We start from the raw sequence: 27183 nt of genomic DNA on the forward strand, positions 1-27183 counted from the left end.
ATTTCAGAATTGAACAGGATGAACAACTGGAAAAAGAAATTAGAAATAAGCAACTCGTCAAGGAGGAGAAAAGCTGCAGTATACAGTAACAAAATAATGTGGGTCTCACAAATCCCAGTTTTTAGTGACTGTAAAGGACTGTTCATACTTGATGACAGCAAGACAGAGACACCTGAAACAGAATTTAAAAATGAAATGACTGCAAGTCTGTGACTATAGATGACTCAGTGGATAATGAACATCAGCAAAGTATTGCCAACAGTGAACAGTATGATCATGTTACAAATATTTATTCCCATTTTGCCAGATGAAAAAACTTCCAGAAGATTAAAAACAAGATGATGGAATGCTAGTGTTTTCTGCAACCATTTTTACTCTGAAAGGTTGCTGTGTATTAGTGGCACTGGAATAGTGAGGGGAAGTGATTAGAAAAATATATATAGTTTGAAAAGAGAGAAAGAGAGAGAATCTTAGCAGTCCGTGGCAGTAATATTGTCAGAGGACAGCAGGAAATGTATTTACCCCAGAGAGGCATTTCTACATCATTCTACTGTGTTTGAATGTTATAGAGAAAAAAATAGGGTATATTTATCTCTCCAATTATGATACTTACTAGTTATGACAGGATAAATGATATGTACTATACAGTTACGACTCCATGTGTTCAATGTTAAAAGGAGTTGACGTGGTGTAATAGAGCTGATAATTGCTAAAAGTGTATGATTCCAGATACCAGATACATTTACACAGACTTAAGGTATCCATGTCATCATTTAGGAGAATATCTACCATCAAAATGAGTTCTGTAAATGAACTTGGTGAAGTGATTCACTGGTAATTGTTTCGGGTTTTATGTTGATATGGATTTTTAAAATTTGCATTGAAAAGACGTGCATATTGGAAATAATGAAATTGGCAAATTTATTTAGTACGTTTACTTGGCAATTAGGTAATACATGTTTTTTGTGTATGAAGATAATTCATTTGTCCACACTGTGGTAAGCATTTTAAAAAGTAGTCAATTTTGGATTTCTATAAACTCATCTCAAATAGGTGACATTTCACTAGTTTTTTTCTCGATGTTAAGATGTCGACGTTTGTTCTAGAAAATTTGTATAGACAATCTATTCAATATGACGTGTACCTTAATTATTTTAGTATTTTTATTGGATATATAGCTCTGTCCTCAATATGTGATAACTTTTGCCAAAATCGCATTCATGTACTGTATGTTTTTGAAAATACTTAGACTGGTTTCTTTAGCGTATTTATTTGTTATCTAGACTGCTTTAAATCGGTTATATTTTGTATTGATATCTACCCTTTTTATTCTCCATTCATTTGTACTGGTAATGCTGTTAAAGCGAATATTTTTATCAGTGCAGAATTGTTAAGCTTTAGTCCATGCCGGGGAGGTATTTATATGTTTAGTACCTTACATGAATGAAAAAAAAATAAGATGCCTCTTCAGATATCCCAATTTGCTTACATATTAAGTCGCTGTCGGAATGCTGGCAGATGAATAATTTGTATTTTGTGTCAAGCCATACTGTGCAATCATTTCGTGTTAATGTAAACCTTAGGAGCTCTACCTGTTTGGTAGACCTAGTACCCAGTAAGCGTTGATTAGGTTCTGTGGTGTAAAAAGCGCGGGGTGGAGACATTTCACAGGACGTGCTCGTGCTCTACGATCTGGTAAGATTTGTCCACTTGCTAGTACATATTTTCAAAGATGATATTTGAAGAAAGATTCGGCTGAATTGAAAAATGAAAGCTATTTCAGTGTTCTATCTGGTATCAAACGTGTGCTAATATTACTATTAAGTAAATGTTAATAATGCGCCGAAGAAATGCCGAAAAAACGGCAGAAGATGGGAGTTAAGTCGACGGAACGCAATGGGTGAATCTTGCCGTACCTTTCTGTTTCAATTTATTATTTAGAATTTGGGATCGGTCCGATTTTATAAATCGTTGACCAGCTCTACGTCCGGGGTGGTGAGCATACGTTGATACATGTAGAAACAAGGCGGGCAGACTGTCGCCAAAATCGTTGCCATTACATTCTTGTGATTTTGTGTTATGCCGTCAATTGACAATAAAATGTTTACTTGTACTCGGCTGACTTGAGTTGTGTCATGCAATTGTATGAAAAACCGATACCGGGTGCTGCTAGTATTCATTTCTTTGCGTCCAAAATTCCTCCAGTTGGGCAAATACGAGTTTTTGCCGTTCCATTTACCCTCTTTGGTGAAATCTGAACACCTTCTGCGGTCGATTATTTCTTCAGAACTTATTTACTGTCGACTTAATCAACTACGTGATCTTTTGGCCATGTGCAGTGAATGCAATCGGCAAAATCTACAAAATACAAATGACAGTCAACAAATAAACAGAGATGTTTTACCGAAGTCAAACCAAAGTTGTTTTTGTTGACTGGGCCGTGTTTGTACAGTGGGAAGCGCCTAATACTGTTTTCTAACTTCTTTTTCAAGTTGTTATTTTACAAACTGCGGCTATTGTGCGCGAATCTAACATAAGCTAAGAGTTGAAAAGGTTCGCACCTGCACGCCAAGCTAGCTACCAATTAAAGATCGAATTTTCATTCATTCTCTAAATCCGCGGGTCACATGACTTTGGATGTTGCTCCTATAAGCCTCTTAGACTTGCTGACAATAGAAGAACTCGCTTCTCAAAAAACTTACTGGTAAGTTAAACTTGGCTTTTCGTTTAATCCTGTCTTTAAATCCATGTTTGAAATCACATTTTCATTGTAAGATGTTGTGTTGTAGTTGATAGTATCAAGTAGGTGGCCATTGAATCTATATTGAGCGCGCGTGCAGCAAATCCGATCACAAGTTAAAAATCGGGTCTTCTTAAAGGTTGTTACCGCACTAACATTGGGATAACATAAAAGGTAGAATTGTGATCACTCAAATGCGCATCTTAATCCAAATAGGTTAAATATTTCGATAAGAAAAGATAAATGGTTAAAATGTACTGTGCGGCAACACTTAGAATCGTTACATATGAAGCATGTTAGTTCAAACACACACACGCACACACACACACACACACACACACAAAGATTGGAATAGTTACTTCTAATTTTCAATCGCATAACTGAAAATGAAACTGCATATAAATCTGAAAACGACAAAACTTTTCTTTAATTTTTCCCCTCGTCATTCTCAGGATTTCGAAAAGAAAAGACATGCAAGCCGCTCAGTCTCAGGTACACAAAAGTAGACGTCTTAAGAAAATCGGGAGGCTATTTTCTTATTAATTCTCTTGATTTCATCGTCATTAAACTGAACATCTAATTAACACAGCCGATTGCACAGACCACACAAAAGCCTCAACTTCTCAGCATGCCATTGTAAAACTGTCATCCACAACTCGCTGCTGTACAGAGACGCCACCGAGCGCTATTGAAGAGGGGAGCCCCAAACCCAGCGTCCCCTCTTTTACTGTGCTCTGACCCTTACAATAATTATTCCGCTGGCACCTTGTCGTAGAAAAAGCTGTGTAACGTTAGATTCTCACCAGGTGCGAGGTACGCTTAATTGAGGACTTAATTTGCTTCGTAAATGAATATAGAATTCTTCCCGAGACCAACTTGTTGAAAATGTCTTAATAGAAATGGCATTTTGTGCATTGTAAACCGAAAGCCAAATGAGGCTACTTCAATTTCTCTTACACGTTTTGAAGGGGAGTTTATTGTCATAAACGATCTTGTCTCGAGAAAAAACGACGCCAATTTGACGACAGACGACGAAAATGCCGAAACTATCATCTGTCCTATTTTGTATATTAGATCTATAGATTTCAATAAGGATCTTTCTTTAACAACGCGTCAAAAAACTCATCCAACTTTGTTCCATTTCGGATGGATTTTTTCTTTGAGCGCGCGAGCCAGATGCGTGATTCCAGAATAATTGTGTCAATTTTGAGACTAATCCTTCCTAATACTAAAAAAATATCCAGACACAGGTTAATCCCTAATTATTTGGTGGTTTATCTTAAACTAGATGAAAAAGTCATTGTTTATTCAAACAATCGTAGGATGACTCGCTGCTACTTGGACTATGGCCAAAGTTGGTTGAAGCATTTTTCTTTCACAATTTTCAAAAAATTGGTGGTACGAAGAAAATGTATTTCGTTTTCCATGTTCATTGTAAGAAAATGATGGATAGCGAGTGTGAATGAAAATAAGATATTTCCAATCGATTTATAAGTTTTTTATGTTTCATCATCAAAATAAATATCTTTCTAGTTGACAGTAAGTGTATTTCACTTCTTGAGAGGTAATCTTTTTTGCAATTCTGACTTTAAAAATCTTTCGAGTCTTTCATTAATTTGAAGTCCCTCTGCAGCTTTAATGAGGTCTTCTTTTTCTTATCGAAAAAAGAGAAGAGTGCAAACTCCATATAATAGAACCAATTTTTTTATTTATCAAATGAGAGTAGCTTTCGAGTCCCGTTCTTCACATCATTTCTCCCAGCCGGGTTCATTATCTCTGCGCCGCAACTTTCTTTTGTGTAGATCACGTTCAGGAGAGGGAGACAAGGCCTGCGCGTCGTCCCATAGTGAAGTGTATATGGGAACCTTTCCACTCGAGCTTTTCACACTCGACGGTGCGAAGATGCCCTTTAACAAGGCAACATATTTTGTTCGCATCCTATGCATTTTGACAAGCTCATTTTGCGTTGATTTTATTCGCTTCGCGAAATCTACTTTTAATATTTTCAAAACTGCCCGCCCAGAGAGCAGAGAGCACTACTGACTCTCAGCGTCTTGACTCGATTTTCTCCACTAACTTAAAGATGAATATATATTCAACCAAGGAGTTATAACTTCTTGATTCAACACAGCAAATTATCAACTATCTCCTTATTTTTTATGACAGTTTTAACCATTGACATTGTTCGTTTTCTAGAATTCAAAAAGGATTCTCTACTCCAAGTTTAGCCCTTTATTACTTGCTGTTGTAACCACCTTGAAAATAGAAACTTGGGTGTGGCGAGCACTATGGGAATTACAGTCTTAAATCATGTTTCTGATTTTGTTTCGTTAATCCACCAACATAAGGTAGTATAAAAACATCTAGCGACCCCATTGTCATCTATTTATTTCGATCGCATGTCGAGGATTAAATCAGAATAAATTTCGTCGTACGTGACATTGATAATCGATGGAGAATTGTTCACCAACTTCCTCGGAGTAATTTGTAACTGTTAAAATGGGAATATTTGGACAAGGAACAAGAAATGCCAAACAATTAAGTAACAAATTGTTTCCTCTAATTATCACGTTCACGCCATCATAAATCACGCAACAAAATGAGTGACGTGTTTCTCGCTGCTATCAAGGTGTGAAAATATGCTTGCACGTCAAAGAGAAATTTTGCTTTGTTCGTATTTTATACAGCATCAATCCCCGGTTTTGGCGTCATTTGCAGACCAAAAACGAAAAAAAATCTAATCGAAAATAAAACTGAATAAAAAAACAATGTTTTTCATTCATTAAATCTTGGACGTAATAACGTTATTATGTCCAAGATTAAATTATTTTTAAAAATGCCAATTAACTTTAAAATATAAATATCTATATATGAATGTAAAAGCAGTCATTTTAAGGCTAGCTTGTAGGGTAGAAAATCTTGGCTTTCTTCAACCTAAAAAAAACAAAATAAATTGTTTCTTCAAACGCCCCATGTTCTCTGCGCAAAAAAAGAGCAGTATACAAACAGTGATAGTAGCTGGAGATGTCTGTCAGTCGCTGTTGAAGAGGCACTCGTGGTCAGAAGGTAAAGCTGAACCATACATCCAATTAATTTATTGGATTTCCCGCCCCTAATTGAGCTGTAGCATCGCAATTACATAGAATTAATCAATTTTGAAGCGCAACCTGATGCTGCACAGCTTAGAAATGTCAATTTGGGCTTGGAAATCGACAGAGCTTGGCATGACTGGAGATTTTCGTGACGCCAAGGAGGCTGCTTGTTATAGCCCAGCTATATATCGACCAATTTTGCTTAGAAACAGCGACGGCTTCTAGGAACAACGGATACTATATCTTAATCTGCACAAGGTCTTCTTTATTATTACTATTTCACTTTTTTTTGCTTGTATGCCAGGCAACAGTTCAAATAAAAAACAGTACAAATAAATTCAACGGTTAGTTTTTTTTTTATCATATAACAACCTCAATGTATGTCAATTATTAAGGGGTTTCCCAAACCATAAAGAGCTTTCTTTGTTGAAAATTCATATCAAAGCAATCAATACAGCTCATAAATTTCATCACATGTAAACAACTTATTTGACTTCCCAACTGTGAAATCTGTATTTCTTTTTTCCTTTTGATATGGCATTTAACGATTCTCCCATACGCACACAGCGTATATTTTTCCTATTCTGTTTTTATTCTGTATTCAAGCGAAGTTATTGAAAAGGGTATTTCAGTTGCCTGAACGAGCCGATTAGATATTGAGAAATGAGATTTATATGTTTGATGCCCTATAATCCAAAAATGATACACAAACATACAGTGAAAACCATTACTATTAAACCAATGTATGTGGGATATTTATAAGTGCCGGTATCTAAGGCCCATTGACGTTGTATGGCGTTTAGAAGTGCTTTTATAATGTTGATTCTCATCCCAATTTTTTGTGAAGTTATAACCAAATATTTTGAAGACCCCCGTGACGAAATTCATTATGTTTTAAGTGTTAACTTTAACAACGCTATATTTAAACTGTTGTATTTTTGGAGATCATTTTTAAGTTTTGCCCCACGCCCGGGTCGGGGTTAGTGAACTCGCTCACCCTTTAGTATAAAACACGGTTCTGTCACTATTTGAATTTACAGAATTGTTGGGTGAAGTGTTTGGACAATGAGAAGAAAATGAAATTGGGTTTGAGACCAACTGTTTGTATTTTTGCAAGCTTGAAAAGCGCCAGCACGTCACAATCGGTGCTCCCCGGGAGTTCATACTGATGCCTCTTGAAGGTCTTGCAAACCTACACGCGAACCGCTGGAAACAATGGGTGCAGCAAATTTGTTCCAACGCTCATAAGTGTTAAAGAGATCCTTGAAATGCTTGGATTGAGCGCCTTGTATGCTAGAAACACTTGTTAGCAAAGTTGGGCGGGTAGTATTTGCTAAGGTTTTGTACCAGAGGATTTGTCCGTGCCTTCAAGACAACACCGCATTGAATTGAGCCAGAAAACATGAAACAAAGTCCGCTGTCCAATTTTGAACGTACAATGAAGATTACCCGTTAGATATTTACAAGATAAAGAAGGAGACCGTATGCTCACTATCACACCACAATGACAAAGAAGATGAGTATGTAACCGAATCCCGCGCAGATTGGTACTGAAATTGAAGCGGACTTCATTTGGCCGGTAGAAATAGTAATTTTCTTTTGTATTGTGTCGTAACTTTTTCTCCCTGATTTGTCGCAAAGTCTGGGTTTGATGTACCGCTTCCAGGGGGGGAGGGACAGCAACAGATTACAACCATAAGGATAAAATAGTCGTAAAATTAGGGCGTATTAGTACTTAATAGTTCTTAATTAAGTCCGATTCAGTTTTCATTTTCTTTTTCGTGCTCCCTGCCACGCTACCGTATGTTTCTCGCGTAAGCGCCGTCTCAAATGTCGTAGGACGTACCACGCGTTATCTCTAAGGTCGTAACGGCAAATTACTTAAGGTACTGTTACCTTTACAACATGGCCATTACGGAATGCAATTGTCGCATTGTCGGGGACTTAAATGACAATAATTGTAGCGAGTGTGGTGTCGAGAGCATGTAATAGGCAGGCGGACGCAGCGGGGTGATAATACCCGAGGATAGTTTTCGTTTGTACCTCCTAACTCCAGGGTATTGGCGGCCTACCTCTGTTCACAACACCCTGCCATGTTAAGAAGTATTCTATAACAAGCTTGGCGGTGCTCAATTTCACTCTCCTCACATTGTTGCCCCAGCCCCAGTGCTCCTAATGGGTCAACTTGTTTGAAGCCGTTAAATTCTAATCTACCTCCAGCGGAGAGAGGGAATGAAAAATTCGGGAACAAAAGTGTGCCGCCTGCACCAACTGTAGAGGTGTGCGTCCATTAAGGTGGAGAAAAGGTGTGAAAATGTATCCCTGGGAACGAATGGAATTTTAAAGAAGCCGTGCAAAAAGGCGCATGATGCCACACGGGTGGCATTCGCACCTGTTTCATCAAAAATCTCAGCCGTTTCAAAGAATTATATTTCTATTGGGCAAAAGTCAAAAATAAAATTATTAAAAATTAAGCTTAACTATCCTGATTATTAATTGTTTGAAGAAAAAGTCAGTAAATAGATTTTTGGATAAAATAATACACGAATTTTAAGGAAAGTCACAATCTCCCTAATTAATTCGCCTGTTGTCGCCAAGACATTTGAAGCGCGCTGACTTGGTTCAAAAATGTGCCTACGAACACGCGCTCCCGAGCCGATACTGTTAAAACCTAACAGACCTCATGTAACAGGGAGCTTCTATTTCAGATACAGTGCACTTCCCCAAAAATGCACCCATAAACCTCAGGTTGCCCCTTCTCCGTTACCGACAGGTATGTAATATTTCAATAACACAGGGAATCGTCTGCTCCGAGCGCGCCTATCAACTCTCACCCGTCCACGTTACAGACAGGCATGCATCGCGCGCACTCGTTGACCTGTCATCCTGTCACCAACTGTCACGTTCTGTCACATCACCCCTCTGTGTTGCAGCCAAATTACAGGAAACACAACAGTAGAACGGAGAAGTAACATTGTGCCGGCCGTAAACAGGAGTAATGGTGCGAACTTAGCAGCCATACAGGAGCAATGAAGGAAGAAATTGGCTTCTATGCGCAGGCTTCCTTTACTAACTTACAGCCACCGTACACTGACAGTCTGTCACCCAGCCCACGCTGACACGGCTTCTGTATTCATGTTTCGTCATTCATTATAACGTGCTATAAAAATGTATAGCTTCCATCGTAAAATATTCCACAGTCAATTGTCTCTGTTGCGGCTTCGTTAGTCATTGTCCGTTGATGAGATATTACCACAAAGCCTTACTGGTGCGAATTGAATTAAAAACATAATTTTTGCCATCTTAAAAGAACGCTCTCCTGGCCGCTTGGGCGCTTTTGGAATTATCACCGCATTTCTACGCATGTTGTAAGACTCAGTTCTCGCCATAAGACATAAAATTTAGGTATAAAAAAGTGAATCGGGCACCTGTTTTAATCATCGCCGTATATTCCAGTGCCGTGTTTTTTTTCTCTTTCTTTACAAAGCTATCGACAGGAGACACACCTGTGACACTCTCTTCTAGCCGCACTCTGAACTAACATCTATATTACAGTCACTGCGAAGAATAGGACTGGTTTTCTCTGTCAAAAATTTCGAAAAACAGCTTTTTAAATGCTAATTCCTGCGGAACGCGCACAATGGTAGAGGGACAGGCAATTTTCCAGTTCAATGCAGTGGCTGCTGTGGGTTAAAAACGGAACTAATTTTCTTCGTTTAGTTGCAATGAAGTATTGGAGTTAAACATATAATTAAAAGAAATCTGGGGACAGCGACATTGCCGTGCACTCAAAGTGACCACCTCTTAAATTCTGGGGCGCCATTCCATCTTTCCGCAACGGTAGCGACGAAACATTCGCAGTAGAGAATTATACACAGCATTTTTCTGCAATATCAAAATCGCTTACTGTAACTCAAATCTAATATTTTTCTTTTGCAACGAACGCAAAATATAGTTGTCTTTGCTAAAAGACTTTGGATATTTATATTAATTTACTTATAATAATGGTTGAATTTATTCAAATATTTTTTTTAATATTTTAACTCTGCTAGGACATATGACATTGTCAAAAGGGGGCTATCACTATAGAAATATAGATTTCAATATTCTAACACGAAGCCATGCTCTTACTTTTAACCAAAACAGGGGTTACCCTTAAATTTCCTGAATGATCGCGGAACTATTTTCGCGGCGTGATATGACATAGTAATGTATTTAACTGCAGGTCGCATTGTGATTGGCCAGTGAAGTGGTTAAGTGGCGCATATTGATAGGGATTGCTTAGTAGAGAACTACAGTTCCTGTATTAGCGGCTAGAGGTGATCAATCAACATTATATTCGCATTTACAACACGTAAGCTCATCTTTACTGGGTTAAGCCTCTGTTTTAGCTTAAGCTTAAAATCTTCATAAACTTATACATGTGATTAATAGCGGGCCAGACTTAAAATACTCGAGCGTATCGAGTACTAGGCAGCGTGCAAACTGTGTACTTGAACGTAAGGAACGGTGTGTTATTTTTTTTAAAGTAACATTAGTAATTAACATACAATTAACTATGATGTTTCAGGCTGATCGAAACGGACCGTCTCAAACAAGAAGTCAGAAGATTTCCCCTGTTGTCTCAAGCTTCCGTCAACGGATTCCCAGGTATAACAGGTGAGTGTAAAGACCTGTATAGAAAGAGTCCCATGAACTGTTGTAAACAAGGCCATTCAGCAATTCGCTATCTGATATCAGCGCACAGTGTCACTGTCTTAAAAGTAGTGTTTTGGTGTAAACTTTGGCAAGGTTTGCAAAATGACCTAACTACAAGTGGTAACGCCTTTTTGTTCTATATTTGCGGGTGTATTTTTAAGTCAGACATATGGATGCAGACGTGGTTCGAGTTATGTCATATTTCGAGCCTCTCACATTATCTGAGATAATATCTGACAAACGTGACGTTTTCTGTACTTTATATTTATTAAAGTATATCTAAGATTCAGCACAAAAAAAATAGTGAGGAAAGGCAAAATTAAACTGTGTGTGTGTGTAAGAGAGAGAGAGAGAGAGACAGAGAGAGAGAGAGAGAGAGAGAGAGAGAGAGAGAGGGAGGCTAACATTAAGTTTATTCAAACATACCCAAGGTTCAATCAGGTGTCAAGATAAGAGTCCAGATAACCATAGTAACGTGTTAGTAGAAGGAAAACAACAAAGTGATAACACGTACTGTATTCTGTGCCGACATTTTGCTTATCTCATTTTACTTAACTGTTCCATTCACAGTTACACACCTTCATCTTAACAACCATAATAGCGTGAGATTCGCATACGTCATAGTGAAATCGCTTATAAAATAAAACAATTTGTTTTACACGGAGAAAACAATTGAACTAATTCAAAAATTTTCTATTCAACATTTATGTTACACAAATGCATATATCTTGGTGATTTAATCAAGAATTAATATTTTCCTTTTATTTGAAACTAAATTAAAATGGCAAAAAATGACAGGTTAATTGCAATAATTGAAAGTTATTCATGCATGATCTAAATTTGTGTAAAAGGTTTGGAAAACTCTTAAGATCTGATTTTAATTAAGTAAATACAAATCTATTTCTAACGTTACAGCGTGATGTCTAGTTTGGCGCAAAAGGGCGTTACTTATTAGTTCTGTTAGTTTGCAAAACTGAAAACGACACAGCTCTTTAAAAAGACTTGATCTACTATTATCTGCATATATATTACATATTATAGATAACGTAGGTTTTAATGCAACATGAAAAAAAGGCACCACAATCAAGCAAGACAAAAATAACATCTGCTTGGATTTTTTATAAGATCAGAAGAAAAACTACCCCCCCCCCCCAAAAAAAAAAAAAAAAAAAAAAAAAAAACTATAATGATTTTCTTCTTGTCCGTGACTCAGTTTAACGGTTATTTTCTGTGTGAGTCAGGTTCTATCGCCTAGATTGTACCCCAGTTTGATCGGGCGGTCCAACTCAAGTGCTCGTCCAAGTTTGCAGTTCTTTGCTTGCTCTCTATTTGTGAAAACAAGAGCGCGGGGATGCGTGAGCCGTACTGTGGAACGCCAACCAAGAGCAAATTTACATACCATTTCCATAATGGTATGATGAAGACAGAGAACGGGACTGTCCCCGAGTTTTGTTTGATTTTCTTTTGTCAATCAATTTTCAATTAATAAGGCCATTTCTGACGCTGTGTTTGGTTCGCCGCCCTCCCAACCTTAAACACAACTCCATCATTTTCTGTCGACTCGATCAAGGATGTCAACATGAAAACCCTCCAGATAGCAACACTCTTATCGCGAGGCGGGCGCAAGTTTACCTGAAAATTTGACACGAGCTTCTTGGTTTCCGTCCACAACACTATGTAGGGGACACATACCACTCAAAGATGCGTAACAGATGGAAGATTGTGTAGAGACAGTGCCCGTTGAAGTTGACAAAACGTGACAATATCAATAAACAACAATTTAATGCTCCACGCCTCTCATTGTACGCATACATAATTCAAACAAAACTGTCAGTATTTTGTCGCTCTTCTAATTAGCCTAAAACAAACGTTTGGTTTTATTTCAAGAATGCTGTGTCACGACTTCATTTTTCTGCCCTTGATTGCCATTACGTCAATGAAGAAATTTTCCCTCTATTTTAGTATTATGAGGTACAAAATGTTATATCAAAATGGAAAAATTTTCCCCAAGAATAATTTGTAGTGGCAAAACTTTTTGAGATAAAATATTAAAAATAGTGAGAAAAACATTAACCAGATAAAACCTTATATCTATGTTAAAAATTATTAGGCAACAATATGGCCAAATTTCAATGTCCCTCGCGTATTTCGTTTAATTACTAGCTAATAGATTAGGAAACATTAATCCTTATTTCATATACATTGACCCTAATTTCTTACTAGTTTCACGTGTTTAATTTGATAAAAGCATTTACTTTCTTTGAGGCGTATTGCATTTTGGTTTAGCATAAATTCTTTTGTCTGGAAAACAGTGTCAGCTAAATTTAGTTGCGGGATATCTGTCACCGTGTAATGTTTCCTCACTTGATCAGAGTAATTTTGTTACACAGATTACACGCCGTTCAGCGTCGCCATATGCGCTGGCCATGTATGCTCACACTGGTTTCTGAGCGTTTTAAAGGCACTTCTCCTTGGTTTCACACATTATTCAATTACCAGAAATGATCTATCAAGGGCCACTCTCGCGATAATCCGTCTCTTTTTAAATAAAACATGGCTAACTACATTATTTCACATGTTCCTATGGGACGGCATTAAAGCTTGAATTTACACTTCGTAAGCATTGGGCTTTATGTCACTTTATTAAGTCAATTAGAGTTGAAGAGAGATAAATGTTTTGATGGAAATTGAGCACTCAGTGGTTAAAAATCCGGAAAATGTACAGAATCAGGCAAAAAAAAAAAACATTTAAAATGGTTGTCTATTTTCTCTTTGCTCACAAGGACTTTTACCTTTTTTTCTGAATAGCTTTACACGTATATCTTATTTTATTTTCCTATCTATTGTTTTTTCTTCTTATTTATTTTTGTGGTCCATTCATGGAAGAAAACAGCGGGCATAAGATTTTATTTAAAGCCAATGTTTCGGCTATTAGGACGGCTTCACCATGGTCGCATGAGACCGCGGACTTACTGCCCACGAAAAAAAACTCATTAAAGATAAACAAAGTTGTTGACATCTCAAAAAAAGTGAACTCCACGATCTTTGGAATTTTTTTTGTATCAATAATCTACTTTACTGAGCGTGAAACATCACATATACCACATTCGGCAGCATAACGTTACATAAGTCGTAGTTGTTTTCCATACTGAAATTAAAAAAAAAACCTGTGAACTCCATATGTTCATAATTCTCTTTCAATTCTCTCTTTATTCGAAGCAGCTTGTGCAAAAAAAATGCATTTGTAAATATATTATAGTCGCTTGGAAGCAAAGGTTATTTTAGGAAAAGATCTTTAGTTCATCGGTGCAGGGTAGAAAGAAATTTGATCAACGTAAGAGGGATTGATGGACCGTAATTTAGTCATTTGGTACAGAACTGTCGCTGACAGCAGAATACTGATTGAGATATTGTCATAGATACATTACAGTAAAATTTCAATAGAACCCCGAATGTCCCCCATTTTTCAGGGGCATTGATGCTTTCAATGCGTATTGTGTCGAGAAGCCACAAAACTGGTAAATTATCAATAATTACACGACGTCTTTGACAAATGAAAGGGCTTGGGTTTCAAGAGTTGTTGACAGGGACATACTTAATGTGAAATTTTAACGAAATTTTCTGCCTTGTCGGTTAATGTAACTTGCCATGAAAAGAAAAGCAATTGTTGAGATTTTTTGGAAATTTATTTCGTAACCTTGAAAATCAATTAGATCAAGTCACGTCGGCTTAATAAAATTAATTTGTCCCCGGTACAATGTTCAACGACTATAAACAATAAGCGCTGGAACATTACTAACTTTAGAAGCCGATGCGACGTAATAACGCAGATGATAACGATAACTATCTTTCACCCTCCACCCTCTCTCTCTCTCTCTCCTTTCCTCCTTCCTTCCGTCCCCAGCAGAGTCGTATAATGATAAAAAAATGAATATTCACTATACAAAGACTCGGCAACGCCAGCAGGGTGTCTACAATTCAATCACAGTATCTGTCTGTGCAGGAAATTAGATCGGTGACGGCCCTGTCTTTGTCAGCCTGGCCGCATATGTTGCACCCCGTGAAAATCCAGATTTGAACATTCATCCGCCCCACGCCGCATTGTGGCTCGCAGCGGGAACGGGCTTTCTGCGTCAACAATTTCATGATTTTCCAAAGAGCAGCAGGCGTGTTTGCATTATCAGTAACGAATATCTCGTCAGAATTTGATTAATGAGGTAGATCTGCGCTAAGTTGATGAAGTTTTACATAAATACCTAGCTTATCCTTTCTAAATCACCTGTTTGATCTGGAAGAAAAATATGGAACTGGTCAAGACTCACTAGATATGACGATGAGGAAAACATGAGTACACGCTGAGTTAAGATTTACAGATATACCTTATTAATTCTTGTGATAACTAAATATATCTTATTTGTTTTCTGAGGGCGAAAAACATATTTTGTTAGTCATTTCGTCGCATTTATCTATTTTCTGTTCCATTCATTAATCTATCTATTTATATATTTATTTGTTTACATGTATATATATCAACTTGATTATTTCCTTATTTCTGAGGATACTTCACTGAACAAAATGAGAGATACGTGCTCGAAGAGATAAAACAATAAATATTTTGCAAAAAGAAAAACGAATAAATGATAAATTATCATTTACCGTTTTGCAAAAGTGTATGAAAACATTATTTTCATATATTTAAAAATCTAACACAGCAAAATTATTTTATTGTCTATGGGACCTAGCTAAAAACAAGTGTAGATGTTTTTATCTATTTTCAAACGAAATTCTTTTTAGGATTATCATACATTACTTCTATAAGCTTCAATTGTATTTTCGCGTTTTGGACTATGGGATATCTGGTTGGCTTGTGGTAAAATAAAACAAAGACGGTGTTCGTTGACAGAGATACGAAAAAATTGATTTAAGATACTGAAGTGTAAAGAAACTACAGCGGTCAGTTAATCGTTCTGCCAAATTGGACAAAACTCAAATTTTTATCTAAAAATTATTTCCTTACAACAAGAAGCAAATAATTTATATTAAATAATGCATGTGGTCTTGGTTGGCTTAGGTTGCTGTTTTATTTATTCTTTACATGAGATGATGTATTAAATTCTTAAGACTAAATTCGACATAAAGAAATTCGACTTTGAAAAGAATTGATCACTTGTATATAAAAACTCACAGAATTTAGCTTCCAGTCGTCGCCACGACGAGGCAACGGTAACATTTTCGGGATAGCAACATCGTATTCTATTGATAAGAACCGGAGACACAAAGTCCGCGGCCTTTCAGAATAACTGCATTGTTATTACCCAATGTTACGACTGTATACAGTCCTTTACACCCACTGTCCACTGGAATGTTAACTGCAAAAACAAAAACTCGGGCTGCCCAAAGGTGTTTGTGGAATATTCACGCTTCGATGAATACCCTGAAAACAAGCTTGTTGTGACAGTACGTGAAAATTCCACACAAAAACAACATTACACAAATTAGGGATTCATTAAGCTAGGAGTTAGAAGTAAAAGGAAGCAATCAGAGGTAATTCATGAAGTTGGCACTAATTGTCCAAACATGTCACTCTCTCTTATCACGCCCAGCACAGGAAACCCCTACGGTCTCGCAACGCTGACCAGTGTTTTTAAGATCGCCTCTGTCCAGTTTGTTTGTTGGCAACACCTTCCGGAGCACTGATCAAGCTCCCGCCGGAACTGGGGTTTGCGGGTTGTTGCCACATGTCCAGTTATCAACTGAAAGAGTGGGCGGTATTTCAGATAAACTTATTTTCGGGTCAAAATGTCAGGAAAACTGCAAGACTTGGTCGAAATTTTATTTACAACCATGTTCAAGTGAATTTTTCAATCGGAGACTATTTCTCCAGTGATTATTTTTTTGTAGAATTTTAAGGTTAGCTAGGTTTAAAATTCCTTATGCTTTGTTTAAAATCAATTTTAACGGGCTTGATATTCAACATATACTGTAACTTAATTAAATTACGGCCGCTGGCTGAGAATTTCACTTTACGAGACACAAAATCATTACTATTCGAAATGTGCCCATAAGGCTTGTCCAACCATACTGACCATCTCAGTGTGCAATTAATAAGAGTGATGATTAAATGCCCGCCTTAACTCCGCCCTCCATATTTCTCCCACCGCGCCGGGTAAGCACCCTGAAGCGAAAATCAACAACAGCACACGTAATAAAGCTACACATGTTCTTAAATTATCCTTAATGAAGGGTGCACCGCTACTCACATCATTCTTCTGCTAGACCTGAAAGAAGAGGGTAGGCGGAGGTGGGTGCTGTATGAACAATAGCGGTAATATTTAATGTCATTTAATTTTGAAAAAAAAAATAGTATTTTAAAACCTGCGTGAAATCTTAACTTTCTTGAAAAGGGATTAACATTCAAGTAGGCTTTAACATTGATTAACCGTTCATGTTTTATGGACTTTCTCCTCAACCGTACATCGATTGAGAAATACAAGACAAATACATTTTATTGGTGTTTATTTATTGTCAATTCCATTGATAAAAGTTAGCTGACTTACTGAGGAGGGGTGTTTGCCAAATGGACTAATTAACGGGCCAGGTCTTATCTCGGCTGTTAGTGTAACTTGTGTGTGTATAGGTTGATTACGGGAATGAGTGCACCTGAATACGGAGTAGTGTCCCCCGTGTTGACAGGCGATTAGCACTGGGGGCGATAACTGACCACGGCTAAAAGACTCTATCAACACCCCGCGGTACCGGACGGATGGTCCAACGTTCGTGTGAAGGGGAACAGGTTGCGCACAAACGAGGGGTACGGGCACATCTAAATGAACAACCCGCCGACCGACCTATCAAGTTTGTTCCAGATTGGCGGTCTCAAAATAGGTCGTTGCGACAAATGTTTACGTTCGTGTACAGATAAGTCGACACGTTTGCTTTAGTCATCTTTCCTTCCGCCCCCCCCCTTCTCTAGCTTGCTGGATTACACCAGTGGATGTCCCCGACGGGAAGTGTGAAAATTGCCTCGGGACCTGTCACCCCGGGTCTGGCCCACAGGTGTCCCCCTCTAGCCTCTCCCGGCGCACCTGGGTAGTTGCGGGGACAGGCCTGGTTACGTAACGCTCTGTTTGCTCCGCGTGGGGAGGAAGGGCTTCGTGGTGTGTGAAGACATCATATGCTGGCCGCCTTCCGTCATCAACACACTGTCACACAGATAGTCTGACCACGCGGACACTGCCACATATCACTCATTGCCAGATTACAGTTAATAGTACTATCATTTTTCCAGCTGGCCACTGTCGGGTGACCAACTACGACGAGGGACGTTAACACGTGAGTGACCCTAGTCCATAACTTCCCAGATAATCCTAGAGATTGAGAGAAGACCACAACCGACGCTGTTCTGGTATCTTAAGGGTCATCGCCTCCTGAGAAAGTGTTAAAGCAGAAAGTCCGAGGCAACCCGAAGGAATATTTAACCGGATTTTAAGGAGGAAAGAGAACGGCAGCAACGGCACATTGCGGATCCAGTTAGTGCGAACAGCTGTAGATAAATCTCTTCATCGTGGCGCTGTTACCTTCTTACCACGGTTCCATGGGTAGCATGGCCTACTCTCCAATGCCGCCAACTACCAAAGTTGCCCCGTACTCCGTCAACGGGATCAGTCTCACCTCTCATAACGTGGACATGATGCACCCGGCCATGACATATCAGAGTAAGTACAGCATTTGTGCTTTATTCATTATTATTTTTTAAAGCTGTAAAGTCGTGGTCTTGAAATGCCTAGCATACACCGTATATTGAATGGTGACGTTTGTGGCCGTTTCATTTACAAAAATAAATTTCAAGTCGTAGTTCTAGTTAAAGATATATATTTTTATCACGATATTCTTTTCACTGAAATCTCAATTCCATACACGCAGACTCTTTAAATTTGACCTTCTTTAGAAAAAAAATCAGATTTCTACCTTGAATGTTTTTTTTAACAGTACGAGAATCTTAACATGATGTACGCGCGTAGTATTCCACTTGAAACTTGTAAATTAAAGATACATATCACGTTAAACCTATTGTTAACCAATCTTAAGGAGTATTTTTGTTGGTTGTTGGTACGAGTTCTCGATGCCCAGATTAGATGATTATAGAGGATTAGTAGCATTATTGGGGGTTAGAGGATAGAGTCAGGACACGGGCTTAACTTCCGAAAGCATACACTAGTGTAAAATAGGCAAGACCGTGTACTATGTATGCTTAAGCACAACTGGGATCCATACTTAACGTTTCTTAAAATCATAGTCGACTATCCCAGACATTTCGAACAGGTAGACAAGACATTGGCTTTAAATTGAAAGCGCACACAGATATGTTTATGTAATCAGGTCTATTTGAACTTCCCTCCACTTTAGACGGGTAAACTAAGGGCGTGGATATTTCCATTATTTTATGATTTGCATTGAAATAAAGCTGAATCAATGTCTGCGAAGGGATTTGTTGACCAAGTTGTCGAAACGTTCAGGAGCTCTTTACCTTAACTGCAAAACTGGCCACGTCAGTAAGAATTGATGGACGATTTGTTTGCACTTTTGCCGAGGTGGGGATGGCAAATTGACATTGATATTTGCACTCCGTGTGGTGTTGAAATTTCAGAAGAGAGGTGGAAAAATTTTAGGAATACCGATAACTGATTTCACTTAAAGGATTTCACACTAACCAAAACAAAGTAACCTCTGTCATGGGACGCGCGTATTGAGACATTGTGAAGTCGTAACAAATAATTCTTTAATGATTGGTAATGAAGCCCAGAAACGGAGGTTGACAAATTTCTTGACAGGAAGTTTCATTATTTTGGGATTCAATGACATTACCCGCCGCTTTGTCTGAATGCGTAAATTACCCTTATTTAGTTGAATCACTTGTTTTAACGGTGGTTTTCCACTCTATCGCTCGATCTTAACAAGCACTTCAGTTGTTTGTCAGTGGCCTCTGATTTGAAAACCTGCCTCCGGTTGTCTTGTATGGGCCCGTGTGGGTGGCTTCTTCAAGACAAAACCTTGCGCTCGAGAACCGGGGACGAGTCCCGCTGTGCCTTTCTTCGACACCGTCCTTTGCTCTCGCATTCTTCACATTTCTGTGTCCTTTGACAAAAGACAGTCACTACGCGACAAATTCTTTTAAATGGATTCTCCGATTAATGGCATTGAACAAAATATGGTTTATGTATATACAAATACTAATATGAACAAATTATATGGTTTCAAAATGCAAATTGCACGGTCGATATTTCTAGGAAAAACATAAAAACGAAATTAATCGCAATTGAAATAAGAACCAATAAAATAATTTGAACAATACTGAAATAGATTTGTTTTGAACAAAGTCATATGAAGTGTGAAGAATAGATGCTTGGGAAAGTTGAAAAATCGATTCCTGGCGTGAAATTGGCATCAGCAGAAAACAAGAGTTTTCGTTCAACCACCTTGTACCGAAGAGACGCGTGCACCGAATGCCATGAAAATATTTAAAGATAGCCCCTTAATTCACTTTTACTGGAAGGTTACAAGTTGCGTATATATTTTGAGTGAGGTCTCCATAGGTTCTCGTCTCGATTTCCCAGCTCTGTTTACTTGTATTCATTGCCAGATTCATTTTATTTTCACAAGGCATTCAGATATTTCCTCACTATTCTAAATGGCGACTTTATGGCTATGGTTTGTTGTATAAATCTATTGTGATTCAACCACGTGGACTTAAAGCAAACCCAGAACATATTTGGATATCCATTCTTAGTAGTATTATATTGACATATTGAAAACGGGACAAAAAAGAATGATTAGGCTTAATTACTGTTCAAGCTCTAATTTACCTGGTGGTGGCAGTGCGCAGGGCATAAGGACTGAATAGGACAACGGTTTGCATTAGGAAGTAAAATAACTGTATTACTAACTTACTTTTGTGGGGAGCAAACACATTATCGCTTGGCATGACGTAGCCCACCCCCTGCCCGCCCTCCTAAGACATTATTCATTGTACCGTGTTGAATGTTTGACTCGAATTGGTCGGAGAAGAATGGGGCGAGTTTTGAAGAAACCTCTAATTGTTTCAATTATTTTGGTAATATTGCCCCACCTGTCGCTTACACATGGGAATGTGCAAAATGGATGACTTGATAATATTTATGTAACATGTGCGACAGAGTGCTTCTGTACACTATCTGTTAGTAAGATAATTTTCTACTTATACAATCTTTAGCAAGTATAAGCAAAGGAGTAAAAAATTAAAAGCCGCTTTTACTGATTGCGTTTGATATTTAACCATTTTATGAACAGAGAAAACCGCGTAAAGTATCCATTTGCCTTTTGGTGTAATTTATTTATTTATTTTTAAACTTAATTATAACTATAATTGTCAACGCGACACTCTAATCTAGTAAATCTTTCCGGTGTGTCGTGCAAGTAAGTCACACTGTGAATTTGATTAATGTCTATATGAAAGGGATTTGTTTCATAAATTCGGATTAAAGATTTGCAGACGCGGTCATGAAATGTCAATTACAGCTGGACAGGCTGCGCTTACCTTGTCAACTTCCCAGATGTTGTGAATTAAATAACAGGGTTTTCGGTAAACAACCAATCTTTTATTAAAGAACCGTGACGGTGTTTTTTCAAATCTCTTTAATCTTCATGGCAAGTTCTTGCACAAATTATCTGTTTGTCCTTCGTCTTATGATGTGTTTTTGGCAGTGTTACGGATGTACACTACATTTATCCTTATTTATTCTACCATGAAAAATAGAACGAATAGTTCGTTAAAATAATGCAGGCTCAAGTATTTGCGTTCAATATACTGTAAACGTTGTAAGTAGGAGGAGAGCGTGAAACTCAATAATTCATGACCGCTTTTAGTACGACTAATATATAAAATTCCAATCTAGTCACCTAGAATTGTGCGAGGTGGCGGGGTTAATGCTAGTTCATTCCATATTGAAACTGTTATTTAAAACCCACCACTGCTTATGAAAATGATAAATGCCCATGCCGCTTGCATCATGAGAAAATTAAATTAGGACAGAGACAAGTCGTGACATAAGAAAATGCCCCTGATAATTTTCTGTCTCATCTTGCATAAAATAGCACCAATTACACAGCTGTCCATTTTGTGCGCTCACTTAGCCATTTCTCCATTTCAGCACCACGCAAACAAAGGCGGGAGAGGACGACTTTCTCCAGGGCACAATTAGATGTTTTAGAAGCGCTCTTCCAGAAGACCCGTTACCCTGATATTTTCATGAGAGAGGAGGTGGCACTGAAAATCAATTTGCCAGAATCAAGAGTACAGGTAATACATGCAAATAGTGATGTGACAAACTTACTGCTTCAACGCACTTTTGCGCACCTTATTTTCCATGACTTGTTACATTTTTAATCTATACTATGGTTTTGTCTTTAAAAAGGGAAAAAAACAGAAACAATAAATAAATAAATAAATAAATAAATAAATAAATAAATAAATAAATAAATAAACCGACGCATATTAAGGAGGAATTGAATTCAGTGCAGAAAGCAAATAGATTTAATGTTCTAATTCCTGGTTTACATTAAAAATTATTTTAAAACGACTATAAATTGTGCTTGTATACAATTGCAATTTATTTAATTAAAGCTGAACGAGTGAGTTCGCCGATAGATTATATCAGTCATGATATACCGATTCAAAACTCGGTCATTATATAAACACTCTAAACTCTGATAGTCCTATTCCCGATTTTATTGAATGTAAAATTGACCCTGTCATGAAGATAATGGAAATGATAATTATTTAAAATACAAGTTGATGATCATGATCGTAAGGGCCATATTAAGCCAAAGTGACGATATTTATAAAAAAAAATAATATACTGAATACAAAAACGGATTAGCAAGAAGTAAAGTAATTCTATTGTTTGTGGTATTTGAATAATATCAGAAATATTAAAATAAGTTAATCTTTATCATCGTTTTAAAAATTGTTTTCTTATCAAGCAAGGTTGCAATCATCATTAAAAAACTTCATCAATGAGAGATGACAAAAGAGTAAATTATGCCGAAAATTATAGTTACGACTTGTCGAGCTTGCCAAGTCATCGAGGCCCTATCTCAAGCTAAGCCCAAGGTCAACTATGCCCGATAACCTTTGCCACGTTGTGAATCACCTTTGCGGAGGTGTCAATCTAGATTCAACAAATTAATCAGCAATCTGCTCTACTGCAGCAACATCGGACGGGAAATATTTTTGGCTGGGAGAAAAATTTTATTAAAAAAGAAAATTTTTTCAGAGCAATGCCAGCGCATTATCTCCGCCAGTAATGGAGTTGGGTTTTAAATATTTACATTTCATTCTGGACCTGCCATAGCGATGACTAGGTAATTTTCAGGTTTGTCCCACGTAGGGAATTCATGAAGTTTGTTTGTGGCTTCGTCTTCCTGGATACGCGGATATTCTGAAGCACCAAGATAGCAAAGAAGACAATTTGTAAAACCTCCACTTCTGTGTGTTGTAACAGATAGTTGATTAAGAAAACCATTAGGAAAGGGAATGAAAATTATACATTCAACAATGTAACAGAAATATTTGGCAAAATGAAATCTGATTTTCGATTCACAGTATGGACTTAACAAAATCACATCAAGGAATAGGAGGATTCTGTAAACTTAAACATCTTTTGCCTAAACAGGAATAATTGTATTATATTTTCACTTTATGAAGAAAAAAATTACAGGTGTCATGAATTTGAAGAATACATGTTTTCTGAGTCTCATTTAGAAGTAAAGATACCTTGCTAGCCACACAAGCGAAAGGATTTTTTTTTGGATGTTGAAGTTCAATTAGAAAATCATCTTATCTCCCACTTTTTGTTTGAATCTGTCAACTGGTCGCTTTGTGGAGTCGTGTTTGATTTAAAGACCTGCTCTTTTCCAAAGCTAGCACGTTTTAAATGTGATATTTGCTAACAAACATGACAAAGTGCGAACCACGTAAGTCGTAGAGGGAGCGGGCTTGTCAGTTTGTCAGAACTGCGGGGTAACGGGTAAACAGAGCTCTATTGACGCGCTATTCTTCTGGATCAAATTTACCCCGGAAAGCAAAACTATGTAAAACGGACCCCTATTCATAAAGCACAATAGAAGTTCTCAAGTGGCTTTTGGCTGGTGAAGTTTTTAAACCCAATTAGAGCAAATTACAAATAAAACAAACTTTAAGTTGAGCGGTTGACACCAGGCTGGCATTAATGCCCCCATCACCTCGAGATAAACAGAAATATTAGTTAACTAGGGGTTTCTCTGGGCGGATATTTCTTTAGGAAAATAGACACAAGACTAATAAAATACATCAGGATACCACAAATTAGTACCCAAGCTGTCTTCTTTCCACCCGAAATGCATTACTGCTGTGAGGAACCTTCGGACGTCACTGAGCGGGGGGATATGTGCACTGTGTTTAATGGTTGCTAAAGCGTCGGTGGAATTATACACATATTTGTCCATTATCAATTTCCCCCTGGTGCATTAAAAATGCAGTGTATATTTCTTATCCAAAGTAGTTATCATGCCTGTTTCCTAGCTCGTTTCTCACGCAGGTCAATTAGTTCTAGGACGGGAAACCCCCGTCTGATTTACAGTGGGTGATTTTGGTTTGAACGAGAGATTTCGGGGCGCATTATCCACTTTTATCCTCTCTGTTAACAACGATTCGATTCAATAAGCTTCCTTTTGATTTGTACTGACATAATTTAGTAAACATGGTAGTGAAGTGTACTAAACGGTTTATATGGGGTTATAATATATATGTACAAGAGATCATGGAAAATCTCATAAAGTGAAGGAGAATCACATGATGCAGATATTATTAACATCTAAATCGGGATCGAATCGGTGCGTTACTCAATATAGAAAGTCTTAAATTAAAGAAATTCAGAAAAAATAAATAAAATAAAAAACAAAAACTTTCTCTCAATTTAATAATATAAATTATTTTGACATATGTATTCAAGTTTGTTTCATTCCGTTGTTCGACCCTCTATGTTAAATGAATGTTGAAATGGGATTTTTTTTCGATAAGGTTTATGTTCCTATTATAGTGAGCTCTCTGGTGTTATATAATTTCGTCAAAGTGACAATAACGTTGCGACTGCGTTGCTACCAACGATGAGTGATAAACATAACCAATGTTGTGTAATAGCTATGATATCAGCCACAGTGAGAGAACTATGTGATTAAGTCTAAACGAGCTGACCTGCAAACCGCTGGGCTTTTTGTAAAATCTATTGGCATTCTAGCAGGATCTAGCAAAGAGTGTACTTTTTGAAACGTATATCATGCAATTGTCTATATTTTCTAAATAATACTACAGCATTTGCGACAATGTTAAACTACTACGAAATTTCCGCTGTAGGTCTTCTCAATCTGACGGTTTTGTTGGAATCGATAAAAGCCCAGAGAACTGCGCAAACCTAAGTTATCACGTGGGTCGCTAATATATTGACACTCCTATCCAATATTGTAATGTGTCATTATAATAAACCCGGGAATATTGATCTAATTTGCTCAAGTAAATGTTTATTGTTTGTTTTATGCACAGGGTACAATTTCCTTTTGTTTTGAAAATTTGGCCTGATCGTTGGCTGTTCATTTGTTTTGTGATTTATTCTATTGGTAAAATTTGACTGTTGTAGTCTAGGCTTCTGCATTGCGCAATAGCATTGACCGCTTAGTGATCCGAGTCTGTTCTTTCTTTTTGCCATAGGTATGGTTCAAGAATCGCCGGGCAAAATGTCGACAGCAACAGAAAGCACAACAGCAGCAAAATCCCCAAGACCTCAATAAAAGCCGTCCTAAAAAACCGAAGACGCCGCCCTCAGAGCATGCAGTCTCGCCTGGGACGCCTGACACATACAAACCACCAGCGCCACCTGTCGATATCCCACCGCCAATCAAGAGTGAGTCTCATCTGACCAACGGCAACGGAGCATCTATCTGGTCTCCAGCGTCCATCGCTCCATCACCAGTTGGCGACTACATGAGCCCCAACAGCTGCATGCAGCGTTCCTCCTACCACATGGCCAATTCCCAAACCCCTTACACTCCCCAAAATTACACACCTTCTTCCTATTATGGTAATATGGACTACCTGCCACCTTCTATGCAGCTTCCGGTCATGCCGCCGTCCAATCAGATGTCACAAGGCATACCTACGTCACAGCATCAGATGGGATCATATGGACCAATGGGAAGCCCACAGGGACTGTCACGAGGGGTGCATATGTCGTCAGACTGTCTAGAGTATAAAGAATATAAAGACCACTCTTGGCCAAAATTCCAGGTGTTATAAAGTAAATCATGTACTGTCTTCAGCAGGTACTTTAGTAAGGGTAAAAACAGCTTAGGTTTTGTTAAATTGGGATGTTTTAAAACATTTGTGGAAGCCAGTACGTGCAAGGAATAATCTGATCTGAAATTTTGCTAGGCATATTTAGAAAGCGTCTTGATGAAAAGGGCGGCGTGCTGAATCACGCCAACCCGAAGCTGTCGGAAAGTGGGACAATGTCTGCAATACAAGCGTAATACTCTATCTCTCTGAACATTCCAAATATCCGAATTTCACTCTTATAGATGGAAGTAGAAGTTTTTAGATATTTATCTTAGTTTTACCATCTTAATTTTTTATGCTCAAATCCACAATCAAGAAGAAAGTGTCAAAATTGTGAAATTGTGAGACAATCAGTTGTATATAATATTGTGTACATTGGAGGTGTGATGTTGTTATAATATTGTGTAGTGTTTTAGCTTTACATGGTGTTTTAACTGTTTTTTATTTATGATGGGAGCAAAAAGAAATGGAGGAATCATCGCTTCTAGTCGAAACTTCTTGAGAGCATGTTATTGATGTAATAGCCAATATATTACAACATGTTAAAAGGGGTTAAGTAAAAGCTGTACTTAACGTTATTCTTGAAACACATTAGCTCTGATTAAGCGTCAGTTTTCCTTTAAGAAATTGAGTATGGGGGTTGGGGGATTATGGAAAATAGTCCTGCGTGAGCTATACTATTAATCAATCTTCATGGTGCGTACAAATTAGAGGCTAGTCGAATACCCACTGGAAAATCAAAGGCACGAGACTACAATGCAATGAATCGTCTAATCTTGTTTAAATCACATGATAATTTCCCTTCTACACCAGCTGCCGTTTAAGAAGAAAATTTTAGGTATTAATTTCAAAGCATATGGCTAAGGTACTCACAAAACGCTGTAATACAGCGCTACAGGGTCGGTAGTAATTCTGGATTAAATACGGGGTCCACGCATTTGGTCCGCTATATAAAAGAAGATAAAAATGGAATGAACTGAACATTGATCAGTTTTGAGACAGGGTAATTCGATTTAGGGGAAATATCATAGCTTAGTGTATGTTAAGGCAATTTCATGTATATTATCAAATACATTTCATACTGCATTCGGTATTTGTCACTACGTTAGTCCAAAATGCAGGTCAGTTTATTATTCTAGAATAAATCCTGTTCAATAGTATTGAAGTAGATATTAGTCGTTGTAGACGTTAGCATTGTATAAATAAGCTTCCAAATCGTTATTTTAGTAAAAAATACTTTGTTATATTGA

At 37.7% G+C, this 27183-nt stretch overlaps 2 protein-coding genes across 9 annotated transcripts in view; both read left to right on the forward strand.

The window, feature by feature from the left end:
• Positions 1-2113, forward strand: part of LOC106150693 (EH domain-binding protein 1-like) — a 36401-nt gene extending 34288 nt beyond the window's left edge. For all 7 annotated transcript variants that reach the window (XM_087004454.1, XM_087004458.1, XM_013523633.2 and 4 more), the window contains one exon: positions 8-2113. In XM_087004454.1, coding sequence (XP_086860580.1) covers positions 8-89 — 82 coding nt within the window. In that variant the 3' untranslated portion in view covers positions 90-2113. The remainder of the gene's footprint in view (positions 1-7) is intronic.
• A 499-nt stretch (positions 2114-2612) lies between these two features.
• Positions 2613-27183, forward strand: LOC106150694 (homeobox protein OTX2-B). Of its 2 annotated transcripts, XM_013523634.2 has the most exons (5): positions 10071-10186; positions 10403-10491; positions 17819-18245; positions 21717-21865; positions 25310-27183. In XM_013523634.2, exons 3-5 carry the CDS (start codon positions 18125-18127, stop codon positions 25892-25894), a joined length of 855 nt encoding a protein of 284 aa, XP_013379088.1. In that variant the 5' UTR covers positions 10071-10186; positions 10403-10491; positions 17819-18124; the 3' UTR covers positions 25895-27183. The 2 variants fall into 2 exon arrangements, with proteins under 2 accessions (XP_086860549.1, XP_013379088.1); XM_087004423.1 differs by lacking the exons at positions 10071-10186; positions 17819-18245 and adding an exon at positions 2613-2704.

Source organism: Lingula anatina, chromosome 2, assembly GCF_051362555.1.
Source record: "Lingula anatina isolate TDL-2025a chromosome 2, LinAna3.0, whole genome shotgun sequence".
Classification (NCBI taxonomy): Eukaryota; Metazoa; Brachiopoda; class Lingulata; order Lingulida; family Lingulidae; genus Lingula; species Lingula anatina.